This window comes from Dermochelys coriacea, chromosome 2 (genome assembly GCF_009764565.3).
Source record: "Dermochelys coriacea isolate rDerCor1 chromosome 2, rDerCor1.pri.v4, whole genome shotgun sequence".
Taxonomy (NCBI): Eukaryota; Metazoa; Chordata; order Testudines; family Dermochelyidae; genus Dermochelys; species Dermochelys coriacea.
In genome coordinates this window covers 205608704-205634513 of record NC_050069.1, presented here as the reverse complement: position 1 = coordinate 205634513, position 25810 = coordinate 205608704, and the positions used below count along the sequence as shown (strand labels likewise).

The following is a 25810-nucleotide window of genomic DNA, read 5'->3' as shown; positions in this document are numbered from 1 at the left end:
TACGTTGCAATTCTAGTACGGACAATACTACAAAGTTTGTTAGTCTAAGCTGATATTAGATAAGGCAGCCAATGTTAATTCATAACAGCTTTTTTCCAGAACATAACTAAAATTTGCTATCTTGTTATTAGCTCACTGTTATGCACAGCAGCTTAGGATATGAAAGACCACCTCTAACCTCAGAATTCTTCTAGCCTGACACCTTGACACAAGAGGATAAACTAAGAAAGAGTGATAGCCTTACAACAGAGTATTTATTTTGTTGTCAAAAGGCATTTGATGCTATCTTTGGACATTTTCTTTATATAACAGGTTTTACGCATGTTCAGGAATCAATTTTAAGTTTATTTCATACCCTACAACCAGATTTTCCATGTATTTATCTTAAGTACACTATCTAGTAGCATGAATGCTAAACATTACATTTTGACAGTTTAAAAAGAATTCACTCAATTTTTTGGGCTAGTCTGACTGGAAAACACACAATCAAGGGATTGCCTTTATTATGTTTGTCAAATGCACAATGGGGCCCAATCTGGTTGTGAGCTTTAGGCATTTAATACTGATATTGTGGTAACCAAAATCACCACTTAGTTTTAAGAAGTCAAACATTACATAGATATACCTCACTTTGCATCAATAAAATAAACAGATGCCACAAAAACATGGTCAGACTATTAGAATATGAAATATTTGATATAAACATCCATAATCTTAAAAGATACGTGAAATTGAGTGATCAGAGAAAATGTCCCCCAAGACACATCAAAAATGTTCATGCAACATCCTTCTTGACTTTGTCAGATGGCTCCATATGAGATCAGAAGTTAATTGGCTAAATTCAGCTCAGACACAGAACTACAACCCACAGAAAAATAAGTTGATAAATAACCCACCACGTCACCCACAAAAGGATACTATCCGCCACTGTAACAATACTGACTGCACAATAATAGGTTTCAGAGTAGCAGCTATGTTAGTCTGTATCCACAAAAAGAAAAAAAGGAAGACTTGTGGCACCTTAGAGACTAAAATTTATTTGAGCATAAGTTTTTGTGAGCCATTCCTGGATGCATCCGATGAAGTGAGCTGTAGCTCATGAAAGCTTATGCTCAAATATAATTGTTAGTCTCTAAGGTGCCACAAGTACTCCTGTTCTTTTTGCACAATAGTAGTTGTTCAGAAAAGCAGCAGGAAGCATTATGGAGAATGAATAAGGAATTCCCTAGACCACTGCTGAAGTTTCTGGATGGTGATGTGAAGAAACACACAGACTGTTTTGTCACACTGTTTCCCAATATAATTCTCAACAGTTAAATAGTCTAATGCAACTCTTTATCTTTGTTGTCAAATCATGAAAACTTCATTTTCTCCATCTTCTCTTTCCCTCTGCCAATGATGGCACATAATTAAGGTGGAAATTCAAGGTCTAGATTCAAGGTCAAGAACAGGAGTACTAGTGGCACTCTAGAGACTAAAATTTATTAGAACATAAGCTTTTCTGGGCTATAGCCCATTTCATCGGATTCACAGAATGGAACATATAGTAAGAAGATACATATAGATACACGCGCACACAGAGAGAGAGTTGCCATGCAAACTCTAAGAGGCTAATTAATTAAAATTAGCTATTATCAGCAGGAGAAAAAAGACCTTTTGTAGTGATAATCAAGATGGCCCATTTAGACAGATGACAAAGCATTCGGATACTTAACACAGGGAAATAGATTCAATATGTGTAACGTCCCAGCCACTCCCAGTCTATTCAAACCCAAGTTAATGATATCTAGTTTGTATATTAATTCAAGTTCAGCAGTTTCTCATTGGAATCTGTTTTTGAAGCTTTTCTGTTGCAAAATTGCCACTTTTAGGTCTGTAATTGAGTGACCAAAGAGACTGAAGTGTTCTCTGACTGGTTTTTGAATGTTATAATTCTTGACGTCTGATTTGTGTCCATTTATTCTTTTACATAGAGACTGTCCAGTTTGGTCAATGTACATGGCAGAGGGGCATTGCTGGCACATGATGGCATATATCACATTGATAGATGTGCAGATGAACGAGCCTCTGATAGTGTGGCTGATGTGATTAGGTCCTATGATGGTGCACTTGAATAAATATGTGGACAGAGTTGGCATCAGGCTTTGTTGCAAGGATAGGTTCTAGATTGTGAGGGGAAGCTTGGGACACTAAACATCATAGCAATCTCATAAATAGCCCGTGTCAGCCAGGTAAAAATAGAAAACAAAAAAACAAAAAAAAACTAAACTATTCACCAAACAGGCTTCCTCAGTTTCCTCAAAAAAGAAGGGAAGATGTGTCTGTCTGTCAGCAACTAGAAAACAGGCTATATAGTAAGGGCTGCATGTGAACATACTGTTAATAAAACTGTACTTCCCACCTCCCCAACTGCAGTTGGGCCAGCACTGAAGGAGGCACTGAGGGTGATAAGCGCCTGTCTACATGAGAGAGGGTGGCTGGGAAGCTGCTCTGGGGAGAAGAGCATGTCTGCCAAAACTTATGTTTCTAAGCACATCTTTGCACATGAATAAGCTGATATGCCTACGACATGTTTCCCTCTAAGATTGTTTTTGAGGCAATGAAATATTAAAATCTAAGGATTTAAACACAAGTTATGAGTATTTTGTTTTTTCCTGTTTTTTTCCAACATAAATGCTTATCAGTCAAAAGTATCTCTCTTTCAATAAGTTCTTTAACAATTCTATGAGCCCCTACCTAATTGGATTGTGCATCTGTTTATCCATGTTCATGAACTGATTCCATTTGACTGACAAGAGGCTGTGCTGGAAAGATATTGCACACATGCTGAAAACTAAAATAGAAGCTTTTGCTTCAAGTAAAATAAATGGAAAATAATTTAATTTAAAAAGCACTTCTACTAATAAAACGTTCTTTACAAGAACCAAATTTATAAAAATTAAGTTTTATTTATGTACTGAAAAGCATGAGTCAAGTGACTAACCTATTAAATACTAATCAGGTTTTTAAAATAATAAAGAATGCGCAAAATGTGGTCAAAGTGCACATATGAAAAGAATCAACTTAAAAAATTTAATAAGCATATTAAGTTATACATCACATCACATGATCCAAGCTTCCTTCTGAAACATATGAACTACTATGGTATCCATAAAAAAGCACCCTCTTTTAAAACTATCAGGTGCAACTTCTATAAAAGCGAGCATCACAGAAGAGTCTGAAATGATATCAGAGAGCTGAAGTACTGCAACAGGAAGGCTTACAAAGGTATCAATCACAGTGTGCAAAGTAAAAAACAAAAACAAAAGAAAAGTAGATAAACAACTGATCTCTCACCCAAAGTCAGTTTTGGGTTTTTTTGCAACCTCATATAGGAAGTTACTAAATCTCATTAAATGTAACCTTGTAAAACAAAACTTTCAAACCGACAAGAAGTCACACAGTATTTACTCACACAGGACACAATCTAAGGTCCATCAAGTCAATGGAGACACTCACATACTTTAATGAGCACTGAATCAGCCCGAGAATCTCACGCAAAATGCTTTCAAATGTCTAAATACATATTTTTGATTAAACTTTTGCTTTAGAGTCTATATATTCCCAATTTTGTAATTATAAACAGTAATTTTTTAGTGTTTCACTGGAACCAAACTATGCTGGATCTAGTGGTCAGCATTAACGCTTTAGGATAACTAATCACTTTAGGACCAATTTGGGAAGTTACAAATGGGAGGAAAGAAATTGCTGCATGAAGTCCTTATATGTGCAAATTTTAAGTGTTTTTTAAAAGCAAAGTGATATCAGCCGTTTACTATGGCTTATCTTTCTAATGGGACACTATCAAGTTAAAAAATTGTACGTTACATGAAATTCCTTACTGATGTCTTACACCTTAAATTATTAATAGTTGAAGATGTACTTGACCTTCCACCAGTTGTGGTTTTAACTTTTTGTATTTCACTCAAATAATGAAACTGGACAAGTCAACTTCATTTCAATATAACAAACAAAAAATCTGTTAGGGTTTGCAACACTGCAGGGTTATATAACAAAAGAAACAGGGCTTCCAGTTTTAAATGACTGCATAAACATATTTGTTTTTAGAATCTGTACTTTAAAAATCCTCCCAAGATCATGTTATCAGCCTAAATAAAGTTATGCCTACATTTTCTCAGTTGTCTACTGTACGTATATGTTGACTCTAAAACATTCCCATTTTCTAGTCAAACTTTAATGCTTCAATGTAAACAAGCTTTGTGGTTATTTTTGTACAATGAACCTGGAAATTGGAAGTCTAAAAGTTCACACAGTAAGATTTTGAATTTTTCTTCTTGAAATAAATTTAGTACAAAAATCCAGACAAAGTGAGTTTCATTTCCCTCTATCACACAGGCCCATTTTTACATTTAAACCCCTCATACTGCAGTGCTTCCCAAGCCAAAGATATTAATTTCAAGGTGAGATGGGTCTAAATAAGGAGATTAGAATCATGATCTATGTGGTTATACTTTATGTAACAGTCAAAATATTCATAAATATCTGCAAGTAAGCATACTTTTGAAGTGATAAGAACATTAAAGAATTGGAGCTGTACCCAAAATGAAATTAATTTATTCTCAAAGCTAAAGGGCACATTTATCTTTACCTGAAAGTTAACATCTTCTTTCTTAAATATTAATGCTCGAACTTCATCAGGGTCCCCATTAAATATAGCTTGAACCAGCGGTGGCTGAAACAAAAGAAAGTAGTAGTATTTAAAAAACAAACATTCCATTCCATGGATTACTTCTACATGCATTTTTTTAAATGACAACATAATGGTCATATACCAAATCAAGACTAAGGAAGGTGTTCCAGGTAGCAAAATGAAAAAACAAACAAACTATTGCAAATTTGGCCCGAGTCAGTTAACTGCCTTTCCCTCCTGCCCCACCCCCAATATATTTTACAAACTTGTACACAAACTAATGAACCACTAGATTTAAAAAAAAAAAAAAAGGTTTCTAGATTTTTCTAGGTTTTTAGCTAATGGTTAAAAAAAAGACTTCTAAAATAAATTCCTGTGGCAAAGTAAGATCAATTAGTCTAGGATACATCATATACTATTCAAAATATATGTAAAACTCATTTTACATTAGTAAAATTAAAAGTTCTCATGTGTTTGGATAAGAATATGGAAGCAGAGTATATATTTGAATGATATGGAAACAAATGCACACGTACACACAGGCATTACAAAATATAACTAGATTTCCTAATCAGCATCACAAACTTCTGTGATATGATATCATGATTTAAGTCAAACATCAAATTACATGACAAAGTAAAATAATTTTGTTTTCAAGAAAGCAAATTTCTTCAATGCTTCTGGTAAGCGTTAACATGAATGCACAACTATATTACATCTATAATCTGACTTTCGTAACTTTTTATTTTAGTGTGCAACTGATATTTTTGAGATACCCTGGATACGATACCAATTCTCAAAATACACACAGCTTATTGCATTATAAAGGTTACATCAGTTTCTAAAGTGGTACTGAACAGAAAAACCAACAACAAGCAGGAAAGCTAATGTTTACTGCAAATGTCATTTTGTCAAGCTCTCTGGAAAAATTGTGCTATCATAAAACTAACTACAAAGTTGAGATTTGTTCACTCTGCTTCAAAAATATCATTACATACAAAAAAGGGAGCCCTTACAAGTTTTAATTCCATCACTAAGTTTTAAATATCATGGTGCTTAATATGGATGATTTTGACTTCACTAAAGAAGTATTCATTCAACACAAAGTAACCCAGGTGCTACTTTGCTTAGTCATGTAAATCCTATGATAAGATAAGAATCACTAGACCTTTGCAGCATTACTATAGAGGACATATCTTACCAACACATTTCCAGAAGGTGAAGGACGTACAGATGCATTTTCCTGAGGTAGTTTGGAAAAAAATGTGGGAGAATCATCTTCAACCTCCTCCAAAACAACAATACACACTCGACTCATTCGATCCGTTTGAAAAAACTGTATTCAGAACAACACTGTAGTAACCACAGCTGAGACAGCACAGAAAGTACTTTCACCTCCCAAGTATACACGCACAAACATAACTTCTTAACACTATTGCTGGTGTTTTAAAATTTTAAAAAAAAAAAAAAAAACGACTTTTCACCACTATATTTCATTTAACACCCTGACATGTTCAAACAGTGCTATTTTTAAAAAATATATACTTTAAAAACAAGGTTTCATCCACCTGTACTACAACACTGAATTTGTGAAAAACGTATTAAAAATATTCTCCACTCTAACCAGATTAGAATAGAAATTTCAATATCGTAAATATCTAAAGTATGTCCTTTTACTAGAAAATCTGCCTTTGTTAATATTGCTATTTCTACAGAATAACTTTATCCACACAGTGAAATCATTGTTGTAGGTGACATGACACCATTCTGTATAGAATGAAACAAGGAACAATTGCTCTGACAGAGATGATCACAGCTCTAGCCTGTCTTGCAAGGTCAGTCTCCAATTTACTGTACTAGGCTTTCTGATGACTGAAAATAAACACCACTGCCCTAAATGTTTCAGGATCTTATTCTGCAATTTTGGAACTTCATTTGTTTTAATGTCAGGAATACTTCACACAATCTATTTTTCAGCAAGGATTCACAACATGACACTCCAAGGTTGACAATTCTTCCCTATGTAATAAAAATCTCTGCAATGTACAGCAGAGCTGCAGTACATTTACATGCAATGAGTCAGACCACAAGGGACAATGGGACTCTTGGAATAATAAAATTGCCTGTTTAATCCAGATTTCCCAAGTGACAGAAACGTAGGTAATTTTACTCCATCAATGATACCAGCAATGTAGAGCATTCATTTTTCCTCCATCAGGCAATTGATGTGCTGCTCCAACAGGGAACCCACTATGCAGAAATGCTGTTAAGGAAGAATGCTTCCGTAAAACAAGCAAGCTACTAAGGCACGAAGAGCTCAAATTACTGCCTTACACTTTTCCTGCATCAGCAGTTCATCACTCAAGTGTTTTTTTTGATCACCCTGTGAATATAGCTTCCGTTGTAGTGTTCATTCAGACTGTGGAAAAAAAACGAGACTCTGTGCATCTTCTTTGAGCCAACTTCTTTATGCAAACGGCTGTCTCTGTGCTAACCTGATTTTCCTCCACGGTTAAATACTATACATCAATTTTCTGTTGCTGATTTTTAGATTGTGTGTTCGTTCAATAGATGGTCTTGCAAAGCTTTGAAATCCTACTGCCTGAAGTGGTCATTATAGAACATATTAACGGAGCACAGTTTACATCCACAGCGGCATTCGAACTGAGCAATAGTCTAAAGAGCACAGACTGCAGACCCGCAGCATGAAATGCCTAGTAATGCTCACGTTACACTTACCAGAGAACTGAGCTACTGCTCTGGATGCAACTTCCTCTAGCAAAATAAATAAATAAATAAATAGTGCCTTTTGGGCAGCCATCACAGTTTGAATGTTTGTGCCAGTTTTGTGACTAATTCAGCTCACACGTAAAAAAAAAATCTATAATTGAAGAAAGAGCGAGTGTTTAACTTTTTCCACTAAAAGCCACAAAGAAATCTGGTGTACTGGCTCTGCTGACTGACAATTTAGGCAAGTAAACAATTCCAACATTCTAACTGCTTTCACATGTTACTGTACAGAACAACAGAGCAGTCGTCATTTAACTCTCTGAAGACAGAGTATTTTAAACAGAAATCCTATAAAAACTAAGATTTAAAACTAGCTTTTAATGTTCAGTTACTTTAAAAAGATAACTAACCATTATTTACCATAAACATTACTTTTGCTACTAGATGCATACATTCTCTCTCTCTCTCTCCAGAAGTTTGAAAAATGACTCCAAGCATAACTTAGCCTTCATTAATCTCACATTCCAACAAACTGAATTTATATTTTGACCTAAATTTGCTTAAAGTAACTGTGCTGGTCTGTGGGTATATTATACAACGGCATCATGTGCCATAAACTGTTGGAAATGCTTCAGTGTTAAGCAAAGTGTTTTTTTGTTCCTACTAGACAATATAAAGATTTTTTGATGGCTGTCAATCATTGATCAATTCACAATATATAAAAGGAGAACAGGTTGAATGATCTAGAAGACTGAGCATCAAAATGGCAGATGAAATTGGATGTTGAAAATGCAAAGCAATGCACAGTGGAAAACAAAATCCAAAATGATAGGGTCTAAGCTAGCTGTTAACACTCAAGAAAGATCTTGAAGTCATCATCAATAGTTCTCTGAAAACATCAGCTCAATGTGCAGCAGCAGTCAAAAAAGCTAAACAGAATATTAGGAACCATTAGGGAACAGAAAATATCATAATGCCACTATATAAATCCATGGTACACCCACATCTTGAATACCACATGTATTCAAGTTCTGATTGCCCTATCTCTGAAATGGAAAAAGTACAGAGAAGAGCAACAATCATGATTAAGGGTATGGAATAGCTTCCATATGAGGAGAGATTAAAAAGATTCAGATTATTCATCTTGGAAAAATGATGACTAAGGACAGATATGAAACATCTATAAAAATCAAAAATCGTATGGAGAAAGTGAATAAGGTAGTGTTATTTACCCCATTCACATAACACAAGAATCAGGGGTCACCCAATTAATTTAATAGGCATCAGGTTTAAAACAAACATAAGGGAGCACTTCACACAATGCAGTCAACCCATAGAACTCGCTGCTGGGGTCGATTTTGAAGGCCAAAAATATAACTGGGTTCAAAAAAAGAATTAGATAAGTTCCTGGAAGATAGGTCCATCAATGGCTATTAGCCCAGGTGATCAGGGATGAACCCACATGCTTTGGGTGTCTCTAAAGACTCTTAGATGCAGGGAATGGACGACAGGGGATGGATCACTTGGTGATTGTCCTCTTCTGTTCTTTCCCTTTGAAGCATCTGACATCGGTCACTGCCAGAAGCAAGATACTGGGCTAAATGGACCATTAGTCTGACACAGTACGGACATTCTTATGTTCTTATCTGATGCCTCTTAATTAAAGTATTCTTACTCTGAAGTCCTATGTACCAGTCCAGGACAAGAAAAAAATAAAAAACAAAACAAAAATAACAGTCTCAAGTGTTTTAACTGCTTTAGATATTAATAAATGTGATTTTTCAAAAAGGTTAAGAATCAAAGTTATTCCTACTATCAGCACTGTTATTCCAAACCACTGTAGATATTTTAAAATCATATGCCCACCCTTCAATAGTTTCACCTCACGATATCAAAATGTGTTAAACAATTGCTAACACTTCTTGGAAAAAAATCTGAGGTTGGGGAAGGAGAGAGAGGGAGCATATTTTAAAGTATTTTTGTAGATTATGAAGTCTATTGGTTAGAGGTCAGGACTGGCAGAACTTAACGCAGATGTCTTGTTCACTGTGTGACTGTGGCAATACATAAACTCTGTGCCTAAATTTTCTCATTTCTAGCATTTGAATAATAATGCTTTCCCACCTTTGTAAAGCCTTATTTTCTATATATATAGTTAGTTATAATTCCATACAAGATCTTTGGGAAAGTTACAACTAAGGACATTTGAATAAAAGGAAGGATTTTGTGTTCTGTCAAGCTTATCTATTTCACTAGTCTGTCTACATGGTGGTGGGAGGGGTCACAACTGTCCACAAAATGCAGGATGACAGAGGATTTAAAGAACAAGACTCAGGTACATTTCATACAGATGTTCTTTAAGAACCAGGGAAGAGACAGAAAATGTAAACAGTAAAATTATTTCTACATGTAAACAAAGATTTCCATTGATGTCAGCAGCTCTTCCAAGATATGATACCACTGAAATGTTTTCTGATACACTGCATATATGAAAAATATTTGCCCTCCATTTATGAATACTCTTCAGAAATTGACAATAGTTTGCATACGTGACCAAAAATTACCTTAGAAAAAAACAGACTACTACATACTGTAAAGTAGCTCCCCCACCCCACCAATGTACTGTTTTGGCAGATGGATACAGGGCAGAGGTTGGTAGCAGTCAGTATCCAGGAATATTTTTCTCCTTTCTTCCCACCTTCATTATGAGACTATAACTACCATTAGTTTACTGGGTCCATATGTTGTGTGGAAATAAGAAGCCTTCAAAGATATAAAAATATTTAAGGAGAAATATGAAGAAAAAAGTATTGTTTTATTGCAAATTACAATTATAATGCTAGCTAGATGGTTTCACTGTGATTTGGAAATTCCCTACTTATCTTTGCAATTCATGACCTATCTAGCTATGTCAAGAATCCAACAAAAAGAAAAGGAGTACTTGTGGCACCTTAGAGACTAACAAATTTATTAGAGCATAAGCTTTCGTGAGCTACAGCTCACTTCATCGGATGCTGTAGCTCACGAAAGCTTATGCTCTAATAAATTTGTTAGTCTCTAAGGTGCCACAAGTACTCCTTTTCTTTTTGCGAATACAGACTAACACGGCTGCTACTCTGAAAAGAATCCAACAAGAAGTCCAATGAATATATTTACTATGAGGAATATAACGCTTCATACTTGCAACAAAAAAGTGGAAGTGTTGAGATTGGGCACAGTGATTTAACTATAACTACAAAAGAGATTAATAAAAAAAATCTGGATAAGTTCTGACACTTATTTTGGAAATTTTGCCCATAAAATATTTATGTAAAGTTGGTATGGCAATTCACCATATTTTTTCTTGTACACATTTACTGTAACTTAATTTTTAGAATGGAAGTATTACCATGTTCAAACTGGAAAGAGTTAAAATGCAATTACATCACATCTAGCCACAACTTTGTTTAAATAAAAAAAATCAATATATTAATTTCAGTGGCTATTTAACCCATATACCTAAGGGGTCAAAAACACACCATAAGTTTGCCATTTAACAACTATACCACCACACATAGGGGACAATGAACTCCCCAAGAACATTCTGACTTTTTCTTATAATGAACCAGCAGCATAATTGTTGTTTTATATCCTTCTTAAGATATCTGATCTGGACTGAAAATACAAATGGATTGAGTGAATGCCTACTAAATTACCATATACCAGAGTGGATCAATCTGAATACTAAAACATAATAGTAATCTGTCTTGTTTTTTAAACAAAATTCTTATTTTTGATTCAAATAATTTCTTAAGTAATTTCAAATGTACTCTAAACCAATCTAAACCAACCATTTTGAAATTTAAAATGGGCTGCAGAGGGATCCCTTTGCTTTACAAATACCTAGGAAATACACTGTTACATTACAAAGTCTACTCTGAGTACTAGATGTATAAGTTTATATTCCTATAAAAAACAAACAAAAGATCAAGACTTTAACCCTTAGTCTCTCTGCATGTTTTCCAGGCCCGGTGGGAACTAACTGTCACAAATTCAAGGTTTTTTTTTCCCCTGTTAAAAAGCAGTAAAGTGTATTCTGGTGGTGCTGCAGTAACAGCAGATTGGGAGACTTCTCTATTTGGACTCTGAACTTTCTTCTCAAGAGGGAGAAGCAGCGCATTCCTGAACTGATTTAGGAAAGGAGCTACATCATTACAGTGCAACCACCACCTTCCTCTATTTCTCAGGCAATTATTAATTACCCTTTAAGAAAGCAGGGCTTTTCAACTTACCACTCAGAGTGAGTGCTGCAATGGTAGGATATCAATACTGAAGCACGTTGTATTTTAGGAGGATAAATGGCTACAGCAATGGTCTATGTGGTATCCTCCCGCTAACCAAATAAAAACAAGTAGATAGCTTAGTCGCAGTTTCTTCTGAATAGCTGTAGAGATTCAGTAATAGCCAACAGACTGAGAAATTAAGCATGTATGTTCAAGTAGATGGGAGACATTTTATTTTACATTGTATTTAACTGGCAGTCTATGAAACAGGTAGTGAAAACATTACTTTTATTTCATGTCTGGAGTACACTGCAGTTTCTCTATCAACGGTGGGAGTTGTATACTTAATATTAGAAAACAGTGTCACAGATATTCAAAGTACTTATACTAAAAGGTAGGTATCACTACACACCACACACTGCACCTCATGACACCCGCAACTCTACAAATTTTAAAGAGAAAAACGCTCAGAAACACCTTTCAAGTAGACTAAATACGAGAGAGAAGAGCCAGCAATCATTGAAAAGACAGGATAAAGATGCTTTTTACAATATTTTAGTCAGTCAATTACATTTCTGATGGTAAAAGTGAAGGCCCGCTGCCAAGAACACCTTACCACTGGCTCCCAAGTACCTCACCCTTTAGCTTACTTTTCTAACAGTTCCATGAGGTGTAGCAGGAGAAGGAAAGTCAGAGAAGGAAACAAAGGAAAAAAGGTGGTCACAGAGAGCTGGACCTTATCCACTTATACATAAAAGGTGGCTCCTAAGCCTAGATATCTCATACAACAGCTCAACTATTTCCATGCCACCATATCAAACTTTTGCCATTTTCAGTGTTCATTCAATCCATGTGTCATTTTCCAGGTTAGTCTGATTTTATGCTATTCCCCACCATCCTTATATCCTTTTAAATTTTATTTTATAACTCCAAGCATTTTATTCTTCTTGGTATGTTGATGTTAATGGAAGATGTGTGGCTAAATCCTCTACATTGCTTTGTAAACTCTCAATCTCTCTAAGCTAGTTCTATCCTGTATTGCTGCAGTATTCACCACTTAATGTAGTTAATTATTTCCAGCAAGTGATTTTAAAAAGGAGAAAATTCCACTGAATAAAGCTCAAGAATAGAAGCGTGAAGCCTGAAACAACAAACTAGGTCAACATCTAAAGAGAAGACTGTTAAAAAAAAAAAATACTAACCAATAGTTTTACAACCAATTGCCAGTACATAACACATACTTAGAGCTAGATCTTGAGTTCAGAGGTAGCTATGAGTTTAACCCACACCACCCCAGGAGGCATTGTGACTCAGACACTGAGTCACAGTTCCTCCCCTGCTTCCTCCTTGCTCCTGTGGGAATGAGGCAGAACAGGGAAGGGGCTTGTATAGGCCAAGAGTAAGTTACTAGACCCCTCCCTTCTGTTGCTACTCTGGCTTGTCTGTGTATCACAGTGGGGTGCAGGAAGAGATAAGGGGCTATTAAGGAGATGAGCCAAGCTTCCACCTGTTTTACCGAACTCCCTACCTGCCCACATTTTCAGTGGTGGGTCCTGTTTCACCTATCTCTGAACAAAGGGGCATTTAAGTGTTCCCTCATTTAGTCTGAGCAGAAGATGTGACATCCATCCGCATCAACACGGTTCCTCACAATCCCCAGCATAATATCATTATTAATAAAACAAAAATATAGTGGACTTTACTGCTGTGATTCACATAGCTGTTAGTGGATAAGCCTGTCTAACAAAATGATCCATGAACCATAATTCGCAAGAGCACTGTATGAAGGGAAGCAAAGAGAAAGCAAAGGGGTGGGGGGAGAAGTATGGTTTGCACGAGTCTCATACATATTCTGACATCTACAGCAAAGGCATGCCAGCACCATGATAGTTATTTGCAAGTACTACGCTTACCTGAAAGTTTCCTTTCTTCTATTAAGGTCTGTAGATCTGTTACACTGGGAATGTCAGCCTTTTGCAGCTTAGGGACAAACCCAGACACTAACAGGGAAACATTCAGATCCCTGAAGTTCCCTCCAGTTCAGACAACTTCCACAGTAATTTCTACTTTCCTAAATAATGGATTGTGTTAACTGTACTTTGAATTCCCACCCACCATGTGCTACCAATCTGGTATCTACCTCAGATAGAATTTGGATGAATGCACATTGAGGAACCTTCTGATTTTATTAAATGGAGACCAAGAGAGTCTAACTAGTAAGCGGGCTAAGAGGCTCCTTATTGCCTGCTTGTTCTTCCATGTAGGCTGCTGTCCCTCTCTGCACTCCATGCTGAGAAGGGGCGGTGGACAACCCAGGTCAACTGCAGCACACGCTGGGAACAGTATCATGGATGTTATGGTATGGCAAACAGCAGCAACAGCTGGTTCCCACAGCCAAATACTTTCCCAAGCTTTTAGGTGTGATGGGAAACCCCATCCCCTTATTACATCTTCCCAAGGAGCATGAGGAGGAATGTACAGATATAGCTTGTCTAGGACAGCTGCCGAGCTCCTAACATAACAGTGCTTAATACACTGCCTGAAAGAGGCTGATTTTTTTTCATGATTACATATGTATAAAACTGCATAACTCAGATTAGGACAGCTTGCCTTCCTTCCCTGAGGGGAAACAACTCCCTTTGTCCACATACATTCACACAAAGACGTCAGCACATGACTGTAGTCTGGTCTTTTCTGCATTGACCTGCTATGCTGTACTCTGAATATGAGCTTGGAAAACAGCTCTGATTTCATTTAGTTCCCTTTTGGAAGTCTGTCCCTATAACGCTGCTTCAGAGGAGAGAAGCAAAACTGGGTTCAAAGATTGCTCCGAAAGTACTTCCTGTTACCATCACCCACCACTTCCTAAAGTAATGTAGGTTTCCTGGCTCCCCTCCCTAACATGGGGTCCCTGTTGGGTGTCTCAGCATCCTGGCTTGAGGTTCAACAACAGACTCCAGAATCTGTCTCACTCTCTTCTGCATGGGATCCCCATGGGCCAGACAGATTTCTCCCTTGGAGATTAAGCAGCTCAACTTTGCAGTCAGGAGAGGGGCTATTGGCATGGGCTCTAGGGACTCAAGCATGTTCTTCTAACCGGTATTGTGCCTTTTTGCCTACTCTACTTGTGGAGATAGGGGAGGGGAAGAGGCTTGCCCCAGAGGCATTTTTTTCTGTCCTGCCTGTCTCCTTTGCTGCGGAGGGAAAACACTGCACTCTGCCCACAGAGCTGGCTGAGCTCCCCGTCAAGGTATTTGATGTCAGTGAAGCAGGAGTCACAGATCCTTTCCTTTGTCTTTTCTTAGCCTAGCTTTCTCCATGAAGCCTGTGAACACAATCAAAAGGGGAAGCAGATGTGAGCAGACAACCTCCCCAGAATGCAATCCTCCAACATGAATGGGAGTCAGAAAGACAACGCTACTGAACCGAAATGTTAGTCATCAATCTGAAAAGTTTGGTATTTTCCTCAGAAAAGCTCTCCAGCAAGGAGATCTACCTGAGCTGCTGGACACCATGAAAGGAGAAAAAAAATGGAGGAAACTTCCAGAGGCAGAACATTCCCTCTGCTGCCAATGATAGTAGTTCTGTTCCCACTCCCAAGCTGCAGAAAGACTGAAGTACCACTGCAGTGGATCTGTGACTCTTATGACCAAGAAAAACGTAATCTTTTCCTAGTTGTAACATATTTGCCCTTCCCAAGACATATCCCACATTTTCTTCTGGGAGTTTTTCAGGATATTTTTAGCTTGAGACAGAAGTAGTTAATTTTTATACAAATGTATGTAAGGCTTTGTCTACAGTACAGCTGGGATCCACGCTCCGAGATCGATCCACCGACGGTCGATTTAGCAGGTCTAGTGAAGACCCGCCAAAATTGACAGCAGATCCTTCTCCAGTAGACCCCTGTACTCTACCCCCGACGAGAAGAGTAAGCTAAGCCAACGTGAGTGTCTCTCCCGTCAACTCCCCGTGGTGTAGACCCCGTGGTAATTCGACCTAAGGTATGTCGACTTACCATGGTAGTGTAGACATAGCCTAAATCACCATACAACCAGGAGATAATGGGACTCTGGACTGACCAGAGGCTTTCAAGTTGGAGGGGCGGGGGGTTATTATTCAAATGTACTAAACAAAACTGCCTTCTAAAAAGATAGGAAAACAATTTATTAATATGCACACTTTCAGTATATTAGCCTTTATAAATTTATAACAATAAGTGATTCTTGCAACTGAACTTTAGGTAACGTGTAAAGAGTTATATTTAAAAAATTAAAATCAGCTGTGCCAATCAGTAACAGATTATTATAGGTTTGTCACATCAAAGAGCAGGAGGAAAAAGCTTCGTGGTTAAAATAAGTTGCTAGGGTTACAAAATGTTTGCCTTTACAACCCAAGTCTGTTTAAAATTCCTATGGAATTCTAATGTGTACAACAGCTTAAGTTAGGAATATACACCATTTCCATTTAAACTATTTGGGAAACAGTAAAATATGATTCATGACATTCTGGAAGGGTGGAGGACAAAAACTGCATTCAACTATTTAAATCTTCAGTGATGACTCATTAGCTATGGGTATTTCCAGAATCATCCACTTTTTCAAAGTAAAAGACAGCTGTTGATTATTCAAGAAATTATCAGCTAAGATTTGCTAAACAGTAGATCTAGCTTTCAGTGTACCCATTCAATTCCTACAATACTGTAAATAGATGGGAAAGTTTCCTCAAAATAAACAAGAGTGGACTGGGTGGAGTTGAAACTACCCCACTTCAAACGTTAGAGATATAGCTGTGAATCTCGTCTCAAGGCTGCATAAAAACTTTCAAATTCAAAATTACAGCTCTTTGATCCTCCTCAGTAACAAAAGAATACCCTCTTGCAATCGTTTTCCATGCCCGTGTAATCACAGAAATCCTTCCTTTTGGTCAAATTTTTAGAAGCCAACAGCAACCTCAAATTTTCCAATAAAAACAGTGTGAAATTCTAAATGGATGCAGAAATCCAAGTTACAGAAAGCAAAACCAAACTGCTGCCTACTTAGAGAGATTTTTGTGAAGAGAAAACCTGAAATAGATGTGCACTGCCAGGTTCTTCCCATGATCAGCAAGATTTTTTTTTTATTCATGGTCTCTGGAAAAATGTCAAGTCACTCTTCCTATTAATGTTTTGTGAACTACTGTTCTAATCAAACTCTTCCTTGGAGAAAGTGTAATGGGTTAAAGATAAATGCCATCCATACACTACATTAATACAATGCCATAATTTAAACTATATGCAGTCAGGAAAAACAAACTTATGGTATCCATAGTAACCTTAGGTCAGCTTTTACTCACATGGAGTATTTTCTGATCCTATACATATCAGTAACAGGAAATACCTCAAATTAGCAAGAGAACTAAATTACCATTGCTATGGATACCAACACTTTCCCCCCCCCCCCCTCTCTATCTAAATTCTCAACCTTGCTGCACATGCTCTACCCCAGCTCACTTTGCAAACGTAGTGAGAGCCAGGATTATTAATCACCCCACATGCATTCAAAGCAGGATTGGTTTTCGTCTCTGTTTTTGGGTATCCTAAGTTTCTTGGAGGATTTTAGGATCCCTCAGGAGCCCTCATTCCCATGACATCTGGGAAGGAGTTCCACTGGCTCCTTACTAGCAACAACAGGTGGACCCACGAGCAGGAAGCTCAGTCAATATAAGCTTCTATAGAATGAGGGAGCTTATCTGAAGCTGCAGGAGTGGAGGGCACCCTCCAAAAAATTAATGAATGGGATGGAAAAGCCAGCATCTTTTCTCTAGATACCTCAAACATCATAACAAGAGTCAATGTTTATTCCATATTTGGGAGAAGTGCACATTCCATCACCAAGATTTAAGGATAGCCCTTTCCAGCAAGTTATTAATGCCTGCCCTCCCTTTTTTGCATAGTAAGAATCAGAGAGGAAAATTTGTGTAACTGTTTCATGCAGTACATTTTATTTTCTTTAAAGAAAGGTTGGTGGTCAGACATTGAAATAAATTCAGTAGGTATGAGACATTCCAATAAATGGTCACAGAGTGCTGCCCAAAGCAAGAAAACTGGTCCCTTGTTAGCAAGCATTCCTATCAATTGGATACACTTACTTTGCTGCCAAGAAAAAACTATTTATTTTGCTTAGATCTTCCTTAAGGGCCCCTAAATAGCCCTCTCAACATCCTGGCAATTAACTTTTTTCCCCTACTCTTTTGTTGGATTGCACGAGCTATCCATTATCTTTCTCCAAGATTTCATAAATCCAAACAGCACCCTCCTTATCTGAAGATCCCATAAAGCTTTTCCTAAAGAAACTAACATCCCTAATTAGGAAATCTCTGTATGAAGAAAGCTTTCATTATCTTCTGGAGATTTGACTTTGTGGCAAGTGTGCTTCACCTACAATACTAGCTCACCTCAACAATAAAAAAAGCTCAAATATTTAAAGAAGATATGTTCATTTGACACTTGTATAAAGTCATTTCCATAGCTCCGCCCTCCTCAGAAATACTGTCTAGATAGAACTTCTAGGGAGATGGGGATCTAGGTAGTGTTGCATGTGTGGGCCTGAATATCCTCCCTCCTCAAAAAAGGCCATTTCTGTAGAAGATTTTTTCCAGCATGCTGAGTGAATATGAATGCAGACAAAGGAAATCTTTCAATTCCCAGCGGACCAGCCTTATAGTCCAAAAACTCCACCAACCCTCTCTTCCAAGTCAGCAAGAAACCTTCAAGAGAACATTTCCTGACAGAATGTAGAAGTGGATATGATTCACTTGGGAAGCAGGCGGGGGCGGGGGGGGAGGAGGATATTAGAAACATTTAATGGATACACGGAGCATGAGTACACAAACCATTTTAAAAAGCCAGTTAAAGGAGCATTACACAGCAGAAATTCTACTTACAACCTCTATGAATTAGCAACTTCATTATTTTATTTACTGCTGTTATGTATTTTGTCACTGTACTGTACTGAGAACAAAACTTTTAGAGCTTGATTTTCTAGAATGAACACAAGTATATATGCAATTATAGATACAGTAGCCCTGTGAAGAATCAGGATATTGTGTCGCAAAATGGTAGAGGCTCCCCACCACAATGTACTCAATTTGTATGTGCTACCACAATAATTTCATGTGTGTAACTGTAAAAAAAAACTAAGTGTCCTTTTAAAAATCAAACCAATTGGCAAAAAGGTTTTATTATTTTTAACTATAGTTGAGAAACAAAGGACATCAGGACATAAAAGACAAGAAAATAAAATCAATTTTGAAAGGATACATCCGTATCTCAATACTCTAAACTCTCCCTACAATTCCAGGTTTATATCCTCTGAGACTGTCAGAACAATGGCTTTCAATTCATCATCATCAGGATTTCGTGTTTCTTACATACGAGTACTTTTAATGGTTATTCAATATTTTAAGCCTTGTTTTACAAATTGGAGCAGGAGTTAATTTATTTCATATTACACTTATCCACTGGCTGACATGCACAGTTGTACCAAATAGGCAATGTGACAATTTTAATTGAGGCATTTCATTCAATTCAGTGGTTTCAAAAATATCTTTCATATACATTTGAATAAATATTAATCTGACATTTTATTTAGTAGGCTTCTTGGAGAACAACATTTTCAAAACACTGGCTAGCGCATAAAAGACTAAATATTTAAAACAAAGATTAATCAATATGAAAACAGAAATCCCTTAAATCATGGACTTCTAAATGTCTATATCCCAGATCCTACAGGCTTATGCACGAGTAATTTGCATTGAATTCAATGACTCGAGTGTAAAGTTAAGCACAGTGTTTGCAGAATGAAAGCCTAACTGAAGTATACATGGAGATTCTAGTTTCTCAACTAATTTTCAGTGTTGAGAAACCTTGAGAAAAAAGGTTTGACCTGGAGTTCATATTGTTTATCACCAGACTTCCTTCTCTGTCTGCTCCCTACTCCCCCAGATCATTCTCAGCCACATGTAGCAGTGGAGAGGGAAAGGTGCACTGGCAGCATCGCTGCCCCACAGGCAGGGTAGGTGAGGAGCTTTGGGGAAGGACAGGAACTAACAAAGAACTGAATGTGAGGACCTGACAGGGCCGAGGGCTAACAGGAGCAAAGGGAGCTAGTGCCATTCCCACATCCATGTTCCCTTCCAGAAACCAAACAGCCTCATTCTCAAACCATCCTGGTTACCAATACCAAGCTGACTCTGGCTACCCCCACAAGAAATTCATCCTGTCCCTTAGTCTTTGAGAGGTACAATGAATAAGGTCCTTCCTGCACATGCCTGCTTTCACTTCTCAGGGAAGCCTGCAAGGAATACCTGGTGTCAATCCAATGCCTTTCATCAATATTAAACATTTCTGGAAACATTGTATGCGTATTACACTCCAAGTAGTCACATCTGCAAAAAAAGTCACATGGAGCTGCACAAAATGTGACAGATGGGTTTATTCGTATCACATTCCCACCAGATATATAAAGTTGAATTGAGAAAAAAGTCATTAGGCCTCATCTTCCCACTCAGTGGGCAGATGGCCCTCTCAGTGGACAGATTTTTCCATCCCTAAAAGCTCTCAGCCCAGTGAAGAGAACTGCTTCTCGTCCTCTTCAGGTCTATCAACCTTATCCTTGAGTAAAGGAATACTACAATGGCTGGCGCAGATGAATGTACACGTGGCTGGCTAAGCTTGGCTGGATGAGAAAGAACAAATAAAAGAGGTAGTAGCTCAAAGGGATGGATAGATTAGAGAAATGAGAGTCAAGTGTGAAAAAGAAAATCAAGACTAGAGAGACCAAGAGGACGACAACGACCAAAGTTAAAAGGAGATAAATTCACTTAGTTTAAGTTAAATACGTTGGGCATGCAGAAAGTAGGTAAAAATTAAACAAAGGAGGTATAAAGGAACTGACATCTCTTCTCTACCCCTCCAGTTCCTAAATCCCTTCCATGTGCACTTCTGGCTTCACACCCAAAGCTCCTTTGCACCTTCTGGCATATATGATGGTTATATCTTGGTTTTTCATTTTGAAAATCTCATCACCTTCGGAAGAGTATGAGTCAGCAGTGAAACACAAAGGGGAAGTGACTCCCTCCTATGAAAGTGATGTACAGGGCTTCAGGGGATTATGCCAAGGCAACTGCAGCGCAAAGGACCTCTTGGCCGGGAGGGTTGGGGGGAAAATGGGACAGAGCATTGCTGGGCCCCTTATCCCAGATGCCATAAATCCTGTCTGCAGGTCTGTATTCAGCATGCTACAGAATATACTCAAAATGAAGTATAAGAAATGGAAAGTGTAGAGCAGCTGCAGTAAAACAGGCACAAAAATCAGAAAAGTGACCAGGGATACCTGAATGATTGTATGGAAATAACTTAAATATATGTCTGCTATATTATGGATCCCACATTGTTGTGAGCTAGTAAGCTATGTAATGAACATTTTGGCTGCTGCAAATTTCACCAGGCAGGACAAAAGAATGACATGGAACTCAGACAATCTACTGCCCCCTTGGGGAACTAAAACCAAACTCCATACAAGTAAACCTAGCAAATATTTTCAGACACTGAATGTAGTAGCAAACAGAAAAAGTTGGTAATTCCAGAATGATTTATTGCAAGTAGCTGAAGTATAAATACTATACTTTTAGTAAGTTACTGACAAAACTAAGTTTTAGAATCTGCAATTAGTTCAACTTGACTATATTTCTGGCGGCTTTTCATTCTAGTTTGCACTCGTATACCTTGAACAGAAAAATATTGAAGTAAAAATCCCTACTTATCCTTAATCTATCCTAATGGCTAATTATGGAAATTAAGTTATATTTCACACAATCAAAAAAATGTGATCCTACTGAATATTGCTCTCAGTGGGTATGCTTGTTTAATACAAAAACCAAATTTTCAAGCTGTGACCTCTGGCCTGATAGGTAATTAACAGATGAAGAAAACAAAGTACCACTACTACAGATCACAACATAATTTACATCCCCCATGCCTAATTCGCCATACAATTCTCTCTCTCTCCTCACACATGCTATTCACCTACACTTTAAATATCGCGATTTTTTTAACAGAAGAAAAAAGCCCCCATAAACACAAATTTAAACCATTCAACTGCACATCTAATAAAAAGTGTGGTTGCCAACAGGTGAATTATATGTCAGTGTAGCACACGAATCTGAACATCTTAAAGAAATTGCATTTGATTTATATTTTTATAAATATCATGAATCTAATGGGTTGAAGGAAAGTCCACTTCATTAATTTCAGCGTATTTCAGGTTTAAGAATAAATGTATGCAAGTTTTGAGATGGACAAAACAAAACCCAAAACCTTATTTCCAATATGAGCACAGGGGTTTAAAGCTTTCCCATCAGCCCAACCATACCTCACCCAAAAAAACCCCATCACCTATCCCAGAGACTATAGTAGCAGCTGCCACTAGCTTCTGAATCTTGGAACTTTCTTGGTGCTAAACTCCTTCTACAGAGTACCACTCAAGCACCTGATTCCACCAGGCATCTAGAGACTCCACCTAATTACTGATTAACTGCTGCTTCTATGTAGAATGCAATCAGTTATTTCTCCTGCCTCACATATCTGAGCACACCCCCTCCCACCTGGCCGTCCTGGAGAACGCCAACGTCCTGGCTCACTACACCAGCATCTGACAGCAGAACGGGATCATGCCCATTGTGGAGCCAGAAATTCTGACCGATGAGGACCATGACCTGAAACGCTGCCAGTACATCACCAAGAAGGTGCTGGCAGCCATGTACAAGGCTCTGAGCGACCGCCACGTCTACCTGGAGGGGACGCTGCTGAAACCCAACATGGTGACAGCCAGCCACGCCTGCACCAAGTAGTACAGCCAGGAGGAGATCGCCATGGCAACCGTCACCGCCCTGCGCCACACCATGCTGTGCCACCCACTGTGCCCAGCATCAGCTTTCTGTCAGGTGGGCAGAGCGAGGAGGCTTCGCTCAACCTCAATGCTATCAACAAGTCCCCCCTGCACAAGCCCTGCGTCCTCACCTTCTCCTACAGCCACGCCCAGCAGGCCTCTGCCCCCAAGGTCTGGGCCGGCAAGGAGGAGAACGCCAAGAACGCCCAGGAGGAGTACATCAAACGGGCCCTAGCTAACAGCCTCGCCTGCCAGGGGAAATACACCCCCAAGTGGCCAGGGCAGAGCTGCTACCAGCGAGTCCCTCTTCATCTCCAACCACGCCTACTAAATGTGGGGTTCTCCCCCCCTTCTGCCCCCGACCCCCCTGCTGCCTGCACCCATCCTGTGGAGTCTAGTGTGGCTGGCTCCAGGCCTGCAGAAGAGCTGAGCTCCCTCTGGAGGGGCGTAAAGAACCCACGAGTCCAGGCCCCCCTTCCCCTGTTGTTGTGGCTGTGTCTCAGCTTCCGCTCCCCACCCCCCTTTCTGGTGACAGACGACACTCCAGGCATGCATCCCATGACAGAGCTGCTGGGCCCCCCACCCCCCAGATCCAACAATAAAGAGGACACTATTTAAATTGGGGGGAGGGACAGGACGGGACACATACATCCTGTTTTAGTTCTTTGGGTCCTTACTAGTACCACACAATTTCACCTCTCTCCTTCCCCCACCCCATCTTCTTCCCTACCCCATCACTCACACCAATCTATTAGTTCATTTTCTTCCCCACTAATCAGAATTAGCATAAATCCCACAATTTTTTTTTTAGAAAATGATACTACTACCTAAGATACTACATGACCTAATTTTTGTAATCCTGGTATTCTCTTGCCACTGTTTGCTCACTCTTGTGTTTTGATTTTAGATAGTAAGGTCTTCAGGGCAATGGCCATGTCTCCTGTTTCATTAACCTCATTTCTGGATACTCAGTGAACACAAATTATAATTTTTGAAAATGAATATTTTAGTGGTGGGATGGGAAAGTGATCTAAAAGAATGAACAGGAAATGGGCATAAGCGGCGTTTTAATGAAGTAATTTTACATTTTGCTGACAGTAGCTCTGTATTCATACTTATGAATGCATATTTTCTTACATGTCAATTCCTTCTGCTCTATAAAACCTTCAGTTCATAAAGAGCACTAAAATGAACCAGCATGCTGATTTAACGGTAAAGTTCTGCACTCATGGACAAGAGATAAATTTGACTCAGTCTTAATTTGTTTTCCCAGACTAGCAGGAGAGAGGTGAACCAGCACACAGGGCTTGTTTACACAAGTTTAGTCTGTACTACTCACATTAATGCAGACTGAAAATGCTTGCATATGCATGATGCAAACCGGGGTGGGCAAACTTTTTCACCCGAGGGCCACATCTGGGTGGGGAAATTGTATGTGGGGCCATGAATGTAGGGCTGGGGCACAAAGCTGGGGTGTGGGAGGCACTGCGGGGTGTGGGAGTAAGTGCAGGAATGGGCTCAGGGCAAGGGGTGCAGGAGGGGGCTCAAGGCAGGGGTTTGGGGTGCAGGAGGGGGCTCAGGGCAGAGGGCTCAAGGCAGGGCTTAGGGGGCTCTGTGCAGGGGGTTGTGGTGCAGGAGGGGGTTGTGGTGCAGGAGGGGGTTGGGCTCTGGGCCGGCACCACTTACCTCGAGCAGCTCCGGGGTGGCAGCGGCACGCAGCGGGGCTAAGGCAGGCTCCCTGGCCTTGTGTCACTCACAGAAGTGGCCAGCATGTCCGGCAGTGGCTCCTGGGGGTGTGGTGGGGTGGTGTGGGGCGGGGCAGGCAGCTCCACCATATGCTGCCCTCGCCTTTGGGTACCACCCACGAAGCTCCCATTGGCCGCAGTTCCCCATTCCCATTGGCCGTAGCTTGCCCTCCCCGGATGTAAACCCTTAAAGCACGCTAAGTCACTGTTTGGTATGAATTCTGAGAGTGCTCTTCAAAAGTATACTAAATTCAGTGCAAAATGAGTTAGTGCAGACTGCTGTTCTTGTGCCCACAATGACGCTGTGCACTACTTGGGCAATCCTCCAACTGCTAACCCACACTGGTTAGCAGGTATCTATGACTGACCCTTCTGTATACCTGTATGCCCTCCACTGCTCCAGAATTGACTGGATAGCCCCATCACTGTTTAAAAACTGGCACAGAGCCAGGATAGACCCATTTGTTCCTGGGTTTTAATAAATCAGCGATTTGCAGCGATATTACTACTCTAGCCCTACAACATGCCTTGAGCAGCTGAATGGAGCAGCTCCTGAGGACAAGCACTACAATAAACCGTTTAAGGAGATCTCAAATAGCAGATGACCAAAAAGGAACACAACCTATAATGGACAGGAATGATTTTTTCAAGAGTCACCACTCTAAGCAGCAATGCCAACGGACTTCAGAGAAAGTACAGTGCCATTTCAAGCAGAGGGATGATGGCTATGAGGTGCAATGTTGAAGTTGGAGGTACAAAGCAAAGGCTCTTGGGAACTTCAGTGATGCAAGATATACAGTGAATCTTAACTCAAGACAGAAGGAACATATCCAAAAGAGACACAAGAAAAGTTAAAGTTCTAATAGTTTATAACTTGGATTTACATTAAACGAACGTCTCTTATTCTAACTGACACCCCATGATAACCTCTCAGTGGCCCAATACAGTGCAAAAAGTGTCAGTTCTATTTAATTATAGTACATCAGCCAGCTTTTTATTTAACTACATTAAAAACTGTTAGAACATTAAGGATGCAAAGTCAAGTTGCAGAAGCCAGAAGTTGGGACAGGACAACATCACTCAATAATTGTCCTGCTTTGTTGTCCTGAAGCATCTGGCACTGACCACTGTCAAAAGACAGAATATCAGGGCTAGATGGACCGTTGGTCTGACATAGTATGGCCATTATGTTTTTATGAAATGCAAAAATTCTGCTCCTTGTGTGTATTCATTATGACAATCTTTGGTTACATAATCACATACAATTTTCCGCCCACATGACACCTGCCTTATACAGTGTACAATCCAAATATTTCCTTTCCATCTTATGGACCTGCATCTTGACTCTGGATTGCATGCCATTAGGGAGAGGAGAGGAGAGGAGAGAAACAAGCAAGCAAACTGGCTGAAAGAAACTGCTAAAAAGCCAGAAAGCTCCTTGTTGTTTTCTTCATGTGT

The 25810-nt window shown here is 39.0% G+C and overlaps 1 protein-coding gene and 1 pseudogene across 5 annotated transcripts in view; one reads left to right on the top strand and one right to left on the bottom strand.

The window, feature by feature from the left end:
• The window catches only part of ANKRD28 (ankyrin repeat domain 28), a 238938-nt gene that overhangs the window by 161882 nt on the left and 51246 nt on the right, over positions 1-25810 (bottom strand). For 2 of the 5 annotated variants that reach the window (XM_038388242.2, XM_043509102.1), the window contains exon 2: positions 4649-4732. The exons of 1 other annotated variant lie outside the window; for it this stretch is intronic. In XM_038388242.2, the coding sequence (XP_038244170.1) occupies positions 4649-4732 (84 nt within the window). Of the gene's footprint in view, positions 1-4648; positions 4733-5891; positions 7364-25810 lie in introns of those variants that run through there. 2 more of the 5 variants (XM_038388243.2, XM_038388241.2) reach the window with 2 other exon arrangements.
• On the top strand, positions 22277-23226 carry LOC119852133 (annotated as a pseudogene).